The 13,728-nt window shown below is 40.2% G+C and overlaps 2 protein-coding genes across 2 annotated transcripts; one reads left to right on the top strand and one right to left on the bottom strand.

Moving 5' to 3' along the window:
* Positions 1-437: 437 nt before the first annotated feature.
* On the bottom strand, positions 438-6,657 carry cdkn3 (cyclin dependent kinase inhibitor 3). The gene is made up of 8 exons (XM_005746491.1): positions 6,574-6,657; positions 5,536-5,635; positions 5,375-5,430; positions 5,220-5,264; positions 4,407-4,629; positions 2,952-2,983; positions 2,725-2,828; positions 438-1,093 (listed from the first exon to the last, which is right to left on the bottom strand). Exons 2-8 carry the CDS (start codon positions 5,610-5,612, stop codon positions 1,004-1,006), a joined length of 627 nt encoding a protein of 208 aa, XP_005746548.1. The 5' UTR covers positions 5,613-5,635; positions 6,574-6,657; the 3' UTR covers positions 438-1,003.
* A 648-nt stretch (positions 6,658-7,305) lies between these two features.
* On the top strand, positions 7,306-13,728 carry LOC102213601 (uncharacterized). The gene is made up of 15 exons (XM_005746490.1): positions 7,306-7,492; positions 7,829-7,946; positions 8,156-8,200; positions 8,306-8,470; positions 8,578-8,678; positions 9,035-9,171; positions 9,269-9,389; positions 9,496-9,634; positions 9,735-9,839; positions 9,924-10,013; positions 10,128-10,273; positions 10,736-10,843; positions 12,082-12,748; positions 13,193-13,296; positions 13,450-13,728. Exons 3-15 carry the CDS (start codon positions 8,159-8,161, stop codon positions 13,553-13,555), a joined length of 2,031 nt encoding a protein of 676 aa, XP_005746547.1. The 5' UTR covers positions 7,306-7,492; positions 7,829-7,946; positions 8,156-8,158; the 3' UTR covers positions 13,556-13,728.

Here is a 13,728-nt window from a genome sequence, read left to right as displayed (position 1 = left end):
TTGCCTCTAAGGAGCGAGACTTGTAATTATTCAAAGTGGGAAGCGTATCTGTAACCGGAAGGTCACCAGTTTGATCCCAGTTTGGGTGCCTTGAAAAGCGCTATATAAATTCAATCCATTATTATTATTATTATTATTATTATAAGTATAAAAAGGCAGCAAGTGTTGTCCACAAACCACGCCCCCCCCAAAAAAGAATTTAGTTACTCGTACCCTGTCATCAAAACACAATGTTCCTATCTTTAGTTGAATCTATTAAAATCTATTGCACTTAAAAAGATAAGGGTGGCTGTCAAGAAGCCATTCTTAAAGAGGAGCAATAGAAAAGGCTGAGGTATGCTAAATTATACAAGAACTGGACTAATAATCCAATGCAAACGTTATTGGCATTTCACTGCTGCAAGTGGTATGACTCACAAAATGTAGATAGAAAAATATAAATTGTGGGATATTTTAATACGATGAAAAATAAAACATAACTTTGCAGCATTAGATTTTGTGCTACAAGGAAGGAACCATTACAGTTCATACAAGCCTAATTTCATCATTAGATTTAGTTCACAAAGACCCCATTTGAGTAATTTCTGGTTTCAATGAAGAAAGTAACTTAGAAATTTTAGAAATAACTGATAAGCTTCACATTTAGAGACAGACTTGATGTCTGAAAAGCTGTTGTGCAGTTTTATTCCCCTTAAATAAAAAGACCATTGGAAAGTACACACATATATTGCCCAGCTGACATAGCACTTCTAACACACACCATTATTTTATTTGCAATATAAACGAAACAACATTTTCCATCTAATAACATAAAGCAGTATCTCCTCATCAAGTCTTTAATTAATTATAATGAGGATGATAAAAAGCAATATATTACAGTGTTCATTCTAAAGTGCATATCTCAAGAATATAATCATACCACCACACAATCAGGAAAGCATCACTGGCAAACAAGCAAGCTTGAGGAACTCGAGACTTCCAGCTCTGTAGAAAGGAGCAGTAATCACCGAGACACCGAGCGCTCTGAGCGAGCTTCACTTTCACTTTGGTAGGCTGTGTACTTTTCCCGAAACTCGTGAAGGAAGTTGTATTGCTACAGAAAAGTAAAAAGATGCTGGTAAATGGAAAATTAGGGATCACACATCAGAAAGACTAAAGTTTTAATAAATCAGAGACTATATAATGCTGTGATGATACTTTCTTCATGAATTCAGAGGCTTTATTTATAATTTATGGTGTTTTGATTGACTGGCAGTTGACACAACCATCTCTGGGGTTTACAGAGAATGGACTGAAAACAAAAACAAATCAAATAACCACATCCAAGGAATGTAGAAAAGCATCTCTGACAGTGTACATCAGCAGAAGACCACACTTGTCACTTCTCTTTATGTCACTTCTCTCAGCAGGACAGGAAGTGAAACTACAATTCACACATGCTCACACATCGAGAGGACTGTAAAAATGTTGCCTGGTGTCATCAATCTCAATTTCTGCTGCAAGATTCCTGGGGTAGGGTCAGAATTTGGGGTAAACGGCATGAAAGAATGGCTCTAGTCTGCCTTGTATTAGTGGTACAGGCTCCTGGCGGTGGGATAATGGTGAACGGGACGCTTTCTTGGCACAATTTGAGTCCCTTCATACCTGAATTATTACTGACCATGTTCATCCCTATATGACCAGTGTACCCATCTTCCAATGAGTGTTTCCAGGATGACACCATGTCACAAAGTGTCTTATAAAGGTTTCTTGAACATATCATTGAGTTCACTGTATTCAAATGGCCTCCACAGTCACAAGATGTCAATCTAATCTCCAGGAACTGTGTCAATGTGGACTAAAATCTCTGAGAAGTGTTTCCAGCACCTTGTTGAATCTGATGAATGAAGAACTAAGGCAGGTATGAAGGCAAAGGGGTCCATTGCAAGTACCCAATATCAGGTACTAACAAGCTGTACCTAATAAAGTGACAGTTGGGTGTAAATTGATTATTTTACATAAGCAACATTTTTTCTTCTTTTTTTTTCCATTTATAAATTAGATCCCCAAGACTCTTCTAGCAGCAAGTTACCTGAAAATCATGAGGTTCTGGTTTTAATCACTAGTTACAGATCTTATTGCAATCTGTTTAGAGTAACAGTGACATAGCAGTGAATGATCAGATTTAGAATAAGGTGAATAGCAAACTGCTTTCATATAGGTATGTAACAGTATTTACAGTTTCTCATCAGATCCACCGCTTGCTTGCGACATCTGCCAAAGCTGAGGCTGAGGTTGGAGGCTCAGTAGCTACGTCCATTTTTTACATGCAGTTCTTCCACGTTTATGCTTTTCTTTTCTCGAGCAGATTCAATTGAGCGTTTTGATGTTAGAGTTAATTTTTAACTACAATTTTGTTGTGCCTGTACAATGACAATAAATTCTATCCATCCATTCTCTTTTCGCTTATCCTTGTCAGGGTCGCAGGGGGGCTGGAGCCTATCCCAGCTGTCTGTATAGCCCGCTTAGGGGGAGAGGCAGGATACACCCTGGACAGGTCGCCAGGCTGTCGCATGGCTAAAAAATTCTATTCTAATCTAATTTATTAATCGCACCAATTTTAGACCATCAAATGTCTCTGCAAGGTACAAACCAACAAAAACACGAGTTTATAATAAACTAACAAAAGCAGCAAAATGACCCCTTAAAAACTACAGATGAAGAGGAAGAAAAGCAGCGACTCACCCTCACTGTTTGTATTGCTCCTCCTCCTCTGTGGTGCCTGAGGATTTCGATGGCTTTGTTTGGCGTCATTGTGGAAGAGAGCTGAAGCAGCAGGCAGGCAGCGACTGCAGGGCAAACAACAGCCATGTGATGGGAGCAGTGACATTAAATTAGGTTACATGACATTTCTGATGTTGGACAGAGAATGTTCGATAGAAAACTTCAAAATAAAAGAATAATAATCTTACTTAATGCTGAGCGTCCAAGGCCCCCGTAGCAGCTGAGGAGATAGGGAAAAGGAAAATGACAAAATCCAATGAAATTGACAGCTAAAGAAAAAAAAAAAAAACTGTTGTATTGTATAATGAAAGGTGTCCCGAGGAGCTAAAAATAGATGTATTTGTGGTGATATGATGCCATTTGGCACTTCAAAGTTTTATGATACCAAGGTGTCCTTTATTGGACAGGGAATACTGTGGTAGCGATACCTCTCAGCATTAAAATTAAAACCCACTCGTATCATACAAGTTCAGGACAACCAGTTTCCTCCTGTTGCCTAGCGAGCAGCTTTATAAGCTCTCTGGGAGAGTGGAGAGCTTCTCAGGGGCCTTTTAGTAACAACAGTAAAAGCTCTGCTCACTTCAGATCTCCTGGTTTTATAGAGCGACACAAAAACCTCTCTTTACTATCCAATCTGATCTGCTTTTGTAGGTAACTCTGTTTAACCATGGTCATGTGTAAAAAAAAAAGAAAAAAAAAAGCTTAATCAGAATAAAAATTCATTTTTTTGCTATAAAACTGATTTGTATGGGATCAAAGAACCACCCAGCAGTTCAGCTGATATCCATCCACTCATTCTGGAATTCTAAATCATTTACCGCCGTATGTAAACAACCTTCACTACTTCAAATATGATTACTGGAGGCTTATACTTTCTACTACTACTTGAGCCCTAAGTCTTTCAGGTAATTATTTAAGAGTTCTTGAACAAGAATCTCAAGGCTTTCTGGAGATCTCAAGTTTTTTTGGACACTGGCTTCTTTTTCACTCGTTTTGAATCCAGTCCTTGTACCTGAACATTTTCAGAAGGTTTTCTTTCATCATATCTACAGAAAATGCCAAATATAACATAATTGCACCAACAAGGTGAGTCCGAAACAGCTATTAAACGTTACACAAGGCAATGATCCAAAATACACATCCATAGCAAGAAAAGTATTCTTTGATAGAAAAGCACACAGTGGAACACCATCGGTCATGGATTGGCCTCCACAGAGCCTGGAGCTCAACATTTTTAAAGCAGGGTGGGATCATCTTGACACAATGGAACCAAAGGCAGCCAACATCGAAAGAAGAGCTTTGAATGTTGTACAAGAAGCCTGGAGAACTCTTCATGAAACTACAAACAAGACATTTTCCTCAAGTTAGCTCAGGATGTGTTGAAGAACGAAGGTGTTCACGCCAAATACTGACTTTCGAGCTTGTTCAAATTGTACAAACTCTGTTTTCTTCCTCTTCTGTTGTGTTTACATGTTTCACATTTTAATACATCCCCCATTTTACTAGCAAAAGATTTTAAAAAAAATCTTAAGATTTTTGCACAGTACTACATGCTAATTCTCCTCTCTGCTTTGTCTGTATTAATTAGCAGGTAGATATCACGCACTGTGTGGAACATTAAACTGAACTCAGTTTTGACTTACTGGATCACCGTCCTCCTGTCATTCTTGAGGCTGATCTGCAGCTCATCAAGGATCTGGCAGCACTGGTTCAGCTCAGGTGCGTCTCCATCTAGAAAAGGCATGTGGTGAACCCTGAAGCCCCGCTGCTGGTAGACCTCCAGTAGTGAGGGAACCCTGTATTTGCTAAGCTCTCCTCTTGTGCAGAAAACAAACACATCCTGCACCCCCTGGTTCTGGAGCTCCTCTGTAAACAAGAAGAGAAGTTTCTCTTGTAAAACGGGAAAACCCCAGGTTATCCACATTTTTTCCACCACTTCAGGCTAATTTCTGCATAAACATACTATTTATAAAATACTGTGAAAAAATGAAATCATAAATCAGATAGCTAAGCGAATAAAATGTTTTGCATAAAGTTAAAAAAGCATCCACTATCAAGTTTGTGCTTGACTTCTGGTGAGTTCAGTTCTAGTATTTTATAAATTTTTTAATGTGCGCTAATTAGAAGGTATCTGTACAGTTAATTACTGTAGGCTGTATAAGATGACAACACTCACTGACTGACTTTGACTCAAAAAGAACATACTCAACATGCTCTAAATTGACAGATTTTTGCACAGACAGGGTTGCATTCAATACTATTGTACATGTGCAATGACAACAAGGATTGTTAATTATTATTACAAAGTCAAGGTTTTCTACATCTTACAGTAAAGACTATTTTTCAACATTTAAAATATATGTTGAAATCTTGCTTCTTAATTAAGTGGTTAGATTCAAACATCTGCTTGTGAATGCTAATTACATCTGGTAAAATCAGGATCAGCACCAACTTACCAATATCTCTTTGCAGACATCTGCGGATTTCTTTGTATTTGCAACCTTTAGTCAACAAAAACAAAACAAAAAAAGAGCAAAAACAAAAACAAAAGTCAGAAAAAAACCAAAATTCAATATACGATGCAGTAAATACAGTAGACAAATTGTTTCACCTGGTAGTGCACATATTCCAAGAAACTGCGGGCACCCTACTATGGATAGCGGCAACCTTAAAACCAATGAAAACCAATATTAGCAGGGTGATATTTGTTTGTGTCCATGTCAGCAAGAACACGTAGACATCCACACAGCTTTTAAATTGATCAAAACTTACCAGGAGATGTGCAGTGGAGTCAGCTCCTCTTCTCCGACCTCATCTTCAGATGAAGAGTCAAACTCGCTTGTCCTCATTTTTTCAGCCCCCCCCTAAACAGCTGAGAAGCGACACACTAAAGTTTACTTACGTTTGGCAACTGACACTTTACCGGTCCTGATAATATTCAACAATATATCATGAATGATACCGTCTTGAATAATCGCCACATAAATTCACATCACTGTAATGTCAGACATGCAGAGATTACTAAAAATTTCCATTGCAATACCAAAATGTAATATATTTACTGCCATAACAAGCTTGCTGTAGTAGGTTTTTTTGTTTTCAAAGAGGCTAGGCTCCCTGCTTTTAGTTGAAGAGTTTTCCAGTGTCACAATGGATTTTATTTTTAGGTGGTGACTAACTGTGTTGAGCATTATCAAAACCCACAGTAAAGGTAATAAATGTGTGTAATCATTTAGCAGAACTCTATGCATGATCATGTTTTTTCTGACCATTTTATTAACAAAAACTATATCTCCACGTCAAGTCATACTGCCAATGATGATGTAAAGTAAATGATATTCAAACACAATGCAACTGCCCTGATATTAGGCCTGCCATTATTAAGGCATTTAAGAGGTTTATGTAGAAGTCAGGTTAATGTGTGGATATAATTTCCTTAGGGATTAATAAAGTATTCTTATTCTGATATATGATTCTCTAAGGAGGCTTCAAACCAATCCTTCAGCCTCAAGGTAAACAAAATATCTACACACTTGATTCTCCAATATTTTGCAGGTATAAAATTTCCGATAAATATAAAGTTTGATTTATTATGAACATTATTATCAGAACTGACGGTTTATTTCACATCGAACCCAGCTAACGCTAGCTGTGCAGCTCATATCAGAACACGATAACAACAAGACCAAAATTAAATAAAACCACCATCTTACTGTAGCCCAAAATAAACAGAAAGCTCCGTAGCTTTAAGGAAATACATGTCTGTGAGTTCAGAATTCAGAATATCGGAGTAGTGTCGTGATTTCTCACCAGTCACGCGATCTTCCTCGCGACTGTTTTGACAGCCCTGTAAGTCTGTCGGCAGCTGCAACAATTTAAAAACTCCATGAAGCATGCAGCCAATCAGATTCGAGCAATGACCCTTGGCCACACCCCAGGGCAAAACAAAACAGGGGCTTGTGCGTTCGATTTAACCAGAGGAGTCATCGAGGCGGGCGGAATAAACATACGACTAGAAATTACACAAAATCGGATATTCTTAGAATTAAACAGACTGGGTCTTACAGGGTGGGGTGTACAGTATATACACATATAATATTCCCATACTAATGTTCATATTTCAGTTAAGCGTATTTTCGTAATGTATTGTACACACAATGGGGTAGGTAAAAGAAATTGTGGCCATTTTCTGCATTGTGAATTCTTGTGCGCCAATTTCTGCATCAATTTAACGAGGAAATGTTGTTATTTACTTACAGTAAAACACACACAACAGGCACCAGGTGGCAGCCAGGTGCGCGAAACACATTTTCGTGCTCTTTGCTATGTCAAACTTTATTGTCCCTTTTAAATGAACAAACAGATAAAAATTTGTAATTTTTCCATTTACATATTGAAAACCCTTGGACGTATATTTAAGTGTCATGCCAATAAAATATAGGCATTACAACAATTTAAATATGTTTTATAAATTGAAAAACAGAGCACATTTGCACAACAGCACCAAACGGGCAATCCACTATGAAGCAACACTTGCTTCATAGTTCACTGAGCGTCACGCAGGACATCTGCTGTCTGCACAGAGCAGCACACAGAGCCTCACGACCCTTCACGCTGCAAACCAGTTCTGAGGTTAGAACAGCAGAAAAGCGGAGACCTGGAGGTTTTTAGGATTTACTGGACCTCTTTCGGATGTCTGAAGAAACACTGTTGAGGAGCTCTGACTAAGGTGAGCTGCTTTAGCCTTCTTTTACATTGTTTGCTTCAATAATCAGCTTTTCTCTCATGTATTGTGAGTGGTTTGATTGATGTTTGGACATCCCTAACATGTATATGTGTTCATAATTTTTTTGTTGTTTTTTTTTGTTTCTGTAAATCACAGTCTGGCATCCTGGAATAAAAAACCCATGATGTGCATTATTTCAAAGAATTAGAAATAATTGTAAGGCTATAATGAATCTCTATAATAAAGTGATCGTATCTGGTTTATTTGATATTTTAAAAATGAATCCAATGCATGTTTAATTTGTCTTTTTTTGATGATCCCTGCCTCTCCTTCTGTCAGCAGACTTATAAGGAGGGATCTTGGCTCCTGCAGCCATTTCCCCTGCAGGGCTGAGCTCTTTGGCTGGCTTGCCACTTCCTTAGCAGAGGGACTGCTGGCAGGGGCAACATCTGAGCAGGTACCACAAACAAACAAGACGCAGAAGTCATTAAATCGGGTTCTTTGAATAATAAGAAAAATAGGTTTAGTTTGCTGAAAGAGAGATAGATTGACTTGCGTGCTTGGTCTCCATCTGAGTTTTTTTGGATTATGTAAATCAGAAAGATGACTGTGAGTGTCAGCAAACACACTGATTATTAATGTGTTTGTGTTTGTCTCCCTGCACAGGTCATGAAGCCTCAGGAGGCAGAGCTTGTTACTGAAATCTCCAAGGTATGCTGAAGCTTCCCTCATCAGCCAGCCTGGATTTGTGAGACATATTAGTTGAACTTTGATGACCAAAATAGCGTTTAGACGATACTATGTCATCCCCTCCAGTTACAATGCATGGTCTCGGAGCTGAAGTCGGGGTTCACCAGCGCTCTGCTGGAGCTCAGTCAGATCCAACATGGAGACACATACCTGAGAGAGGAGCTGGAGGAGAACAGGAGGAGCTGTCAGAAAAAAGCTTTAAGGCTGGAGGCTCTAGTCGACTCACTGAGGGTAAGACTTAAAAATTAACCCGAAGGGTTTCTCATATTTCTCCACAAGTGATGATGCTCAGCTACTTCTAGATCGAAAGCTCAGCGTCAGTGCTTTGTCAACTACAGGAGGAACTGAGTGTGATGAGGTGTCAGATTGTGCAGCTGTACAGCAACAGACACCGACCTCAGCAGGATGGAAAAAGCTCCACATCCAAGCAAAGAGAAAGGTACACATGTACCACGACCCTGGAAGAATGAATGCATTGCTATTGCTGACATACCTCGGTGTAAAATTCAGCATGGTATCATTAAAGCACAGCTCAGATGATTTTTAGCCTCGAACAGTCCATCATTAACCTCATCCTTACATCTCATTTGCCTCATGAGTCGTTTGGACCTTTATTAGTCAATGCAAGCTCATTTCTCCAACATTTTATCCATAGGAGTAACACCTTTTTCCAGTTTTGCAAACCTTGAGTTATAAAGCAATTAGATTCATGATGTGAATGCACAGTAGAGACTGTAAACATTTTTAGGTAAGATTATAAGTAGTAAATGCTGTCATTTGTTCACTGCTGTGCAGCAGCGAGCCAGCTGAGCCGCAGCGTGTACAGCGTCAGTGTGATTGTTCATCCGCTCCACCTGCCTGTCTGTCCAGAGGAAAACTGCTCCTCCACTGTTTCCTGCAGGGCCTCAAAGCTGGTCTCAGTGAAGGCACAGGTGAGCTCACACGTCACTTGTATAGATGCAGAGTATTTTCTTCTTCTTCTGATTTTGCAGATTCATCATCCTTTTTTTTTTTTTTTGGGTTTTACAGATGCACGCCATCAGGTCACGATGCAGCTCCTGCACTCTGAGTGGGAATATGTATCAACCTTAAACCAGCTGTACGACAAATACAAGACCCCACCGGCTCACCACATGACTGCAGAACCATAGTAAGTGCTGGAGAGGATTTGTGACCCTTTTTTCCACTGCGAGTTACAGAAGTTTCCATTTGTGGTAAAAGATACTGTGTATGCGTGTGTGTTTTCTGTGATCCAGTCAGACCTATTTGAAGTTTGTGGAGCAGCTGTTACAGCGCCATCTGCTCTTCAGAAATACACTGCAGGAGCGGTTATCAGCTGAACACTGGAAATCTCTGATTGGAGACATCCTGGTGCAGCTTATTGGCCACAACGATGTAAGCCTATGTTCTGTTGTGACGTTTTTATGATTTCAATCTATCTTTCATTTCCATTGATACGCAGGTTTTCATATTCTTCCTCATCTGTGTTGTCCAGACAGCTTTTTCAGACATGTACCTCGGATACACAATGACTCTGGCGTCATTCCTCTCACTTGAGTTCAAGAGACTCAATCATCCTGACAAGAGTCAAATTTTGCAGGTATTTCAAGAGATTTACCATTAACATTGTTCAGCTAAAATCCACCAAGGACACCAGAAAGATGCTTTTTGTCTTGTTTTACAGGGCAGCCAGATGGAGAGAGAGGAAATGAAACTGCTCTCCTTGCTTTTGGCACCTGTCGCGCGCATACACAGCTACCTGAGTCACATTCAGGTGAGTCAGCAGCCAGAGCAAATCCAGTTTTGAAGATCTACAGATACTTTCAGTGTATTAATTTAAGTTAATTTAGTAAGGATTTGACTTGACAGCTTACTCTTCCTTCTTCAGAACCTCTTGCAGTGGACTGGTAAAGAGCATCCTGACTGCAGCCTGTTGTTGGGAACTGAGCGAGCTCTGAGGAGCATTTTATCCCGCTGTCATGTAATTCTCGAGGAAGACGTCCGGTGGGAAGAAGGAGAAGTAGCTGGACAAAGGTAAGAGCATTATCAAAGATGTCAGATTATTTGTTTCAGATTTGGGTTGCTGATGTGGAAGTCTCACAGAGGACCTATTTGCTAGTTTTCATCTCCATGTTTTTATTTTTGGACTTTATTAGACTAGTTTTGCGTGAATCATAGTTCAAAATATTATTGGCTGCCCGCTGTAAACAGGTGGTTGTGGTTATGTGCCCGAGATGATCGTAGTAAGGATATCCACTGTCATTCACATGATAAAGCTCCATGAGTAGAAAAACTGTCTAGAAACAAGCATTTGGTGCAGTGTTTTGAGCTTTTCACTCACAGGGATTCCACATATGCTGACCTCATTATCTGAAACTTTTTCCATCATAACACAGTACATTATATGTGTGAGAAAATACAGAAGAGCACAATAGCTCCACCTGCATTTGTCTGCATTTAGAGTTTTGCAAGTAAACTTGTTCTTTGCATAAAAAGCACCTCTGATGCTGGGGCTGGCGTTTCTGCTGCAAACTGTTGCACAAGGAGCCAGCACACCAGAGAGTCTCAGCAGGCCAGGGAAGGGTCAAACGCTGCTGCTCAGAGGTCAGTGACACCCGCATCGGACGTCAGACAATACAGCATGCACGAGAACAGCTGTGGCACAAAGTGTTGCTCAAAATCAAGCAACAGCCTATTTCAGTGGCATTTATCTGCAAAAATGTTTTGCATGTTTTTATTTTAAACTGTACAGGTTCACATTGCTGTGAAAAGGCATTCGAACCTTTCCTGATTTCATTTTTTTGTTTGTTTTTTAGATATTTGTCACACTTACATGTTTCAGATGATCAAACAATCACATTTTAACACTAGACAAAGATAACCCAAATAACCACAAAAATTAGTTTTTAAATGATGTTTTCATTTATTAAAACAACCCCCCCCCCCCAAAAAAAACAAAAACAAACAAACAAACAAACAAACAAACAAACAAACCAAAAAAAAACCCCAAACAAACAAACAAACAAACAAACCAAAAAAAACCCACCCCATCTTGATCATCCCTTAGACTTCTGGGAAAATGTCCTATGGACTGATGAAGCAAAAGTTTAACTTTTTGGAACATCTGAGTCCTGTTACATATGGTGTAAAACTAACACAGCATTTCATAATAAGAACATCATCCAGCCAGTCAAATGTGATGGTGGTAGTGTGACAGTCTATAGCTGCTTTGCTGTTTTAGGACCTGGAAGACTTAATATCAGCTGATGGAACCATGAAATCTGCAGCAGGTCAACTGTGAATGGCTAAAAAAACAAACCCAGCAACAACAAAAACAGCATGAAATGTTTGTAGTGCCCTAGTCAAAGTTCAGACGTCAACCCAGTGGACATGCTGTGGCTTGATGTAAACAAGCTATTCATGTTTGAAACCCTCCAGTGTGGCTATATTAACACAATTCTGTATCAGAGTGGGCCAAAATTCTTCCACAGTCATGTGACACTCTTATTGCCAGTTATCACAAATGCTTGATCGAAGTCCTTGTTGCCAAGGGTAGAACAATAGTTATTAGGTTTAGGGTGAAATAATCTTTTCACATAGGGTCAGGTAGATTTGCATAGCTTTTTTTCTCTTAATTTTTCTTTAAAAAAATAGCATTTTGTCATTTGTCTAGGTCATATTTGTCTAATGTCTAATCTGTTTGATAATTTGAAACATTTCATTGTGGGAAATACACAAAGGAAAAAAAATCTTGTTAGAGCACTGTACATGAGTACCACGCAGAGTGCTTTCTTCCAGTGGATGTAGATGTCATGGTGGGATCATCTTATTACTTTTGCCAGCAGAGAAGAGCAGATAGCTGTCGGCCTCAGCAATGGCGTGAATGGCTGCCAGTCAATGCGTGTGGAGTGTTGGTCCTGCAGCCCTGTGAGAAGAGACCGAGCCCTCCTGAACCAGCCGGCCCATGACTGTGGACATGCCTACTGCTCCCTCCTCACTCCAGACACAGCAGGATGGGGAGACAACAGCGACTCAGGCCAGGGCACCTTCAGCCAGCCCACGGGGAAAGGCACCAACGAGCTAGAGGCACCTCGCACGAACCACAGCCTGGAAGACTGTGAGACAGACCCCGATGACACCTCTGCCTTTGACTATTCCTCAGTCACCTCATGTAGCCCTGATGGCACTCTGCGCAGAGAAATGACCGGTAGCAACAGCGGGGAGGATGAAGAGGAAGACAGCCAGGTGCCAGTGCTGTTAAAGCCCTCATACAGTCAGCAGCAGCAGGTCAAAGAGACACCAAGAGAGAGGACTGTGTGTCTGAGGTGGCAGATTCCAAGACTGACCCCTCACCCTCCTCTGAGGAACCCATCAGGACCCCACATGGACGGGCCAACGCCGTGTCTCGTCAGCTCCTACGGGAAGAGGTTAGTCAGCGTTAGAAAGGGATCGCCTCCTCTTCACCCGAAAAGTGCCTTCAGGCCAATCTGGGATGATCCGTCAAAGCAGGTATTCACTTTTAATTTAATACACCTTTCAGTGCTGTTTTTTTGCAGAGTTTGTTCCTTCCAGGTGGTATAGTGCTGCAACAGCTCCCACTGAGATCATCTTATTCTTTATTTATGTGGAAAATGCTATCAAAACAACCTTTGATATTCTGCACATAGTGACCTCGATCAAATAGGGGATCAGAAAATGTCTTAACGATTTTGCCATTTAGAAAATCTGTTGGAGAATATATCAATATCAATAGTCAGACCATCGATCAAATCATTCAGAACTGTCAATTTGTTTGGGTGTCTTACCTAAACAGATGTTAAAGACAGTCATCTGAGGCATCATCGTGAAATGGTGGAGAATTGTTTTAATTTGAAGTATCTCCACATGACTGATTCTCCAGCCTGTTAATGCTTTAATATATATACCTGCACTTCACGTGTCTTCATGACGCAGGCTGATTCAGCCCCAGAGAAAGACAACAGGCAAGGTTTCATTCCGATTCAGGCTTCAGCGAGGCAAAACTTTCAGAATTTCAACCCGAGCAGAGAAAATTTGAGGTAAGAGTATGAAATATGTGATACCAGTGAACCTTTCTCCAAGGCAAGTTGATCAAACATGCTCGGGGAAATTGCACTGCGATTATTTGCGATTGAATGAATCTAAATATGATCACTAAGCTGACTTTCCTAACACATTTCCCATCTCTTCAGGACAGGGCTGGCTCAGCAGCGAGTGAACCATGCAGCAGCAGCCACGAGCAGTGGAGGATTGTGGGATGACAGTGAGGACAGCGAGGGACCGTGCAGCACTGTTTGATAACTGCCATTTAAAAAAAATAAACTTTGAAGTTACATCCAAAACCTGAGCACAAGCATTTTTCCACAAGGCCTCTAAAGTTGTGAAGTGCATGAATGAGCAATGAGCAAATAACAATCAGGGACTGTTTTTGGATTTGATGTTAAATTAAAGCTTGATTGAGCTCTGCAGAA

The sequence above is a fragment of the Pundamilia nyererei genome, unplaced genomic scaffold, assembly GCF_000239375.1.
Source record: "Pundamilia nyererei isolate P.nyererei 1_Seehausen unplaced genomic scaffold, PunNye1.0 scaffold00179, whole genome shotgun sequence".
Classification (NCBI taxonomy): domain Eukaryota; kingdom Metazoa; phylum Chordata; class Actinopteri; order Cichliformes; family Cichlidae; genus Pundamilia; species Pundamilia nyererei.
Note: the sequence above shows the minus strand (reverse complement) of the source record. Positions and strands in the feature narration are given on the sequence as shown.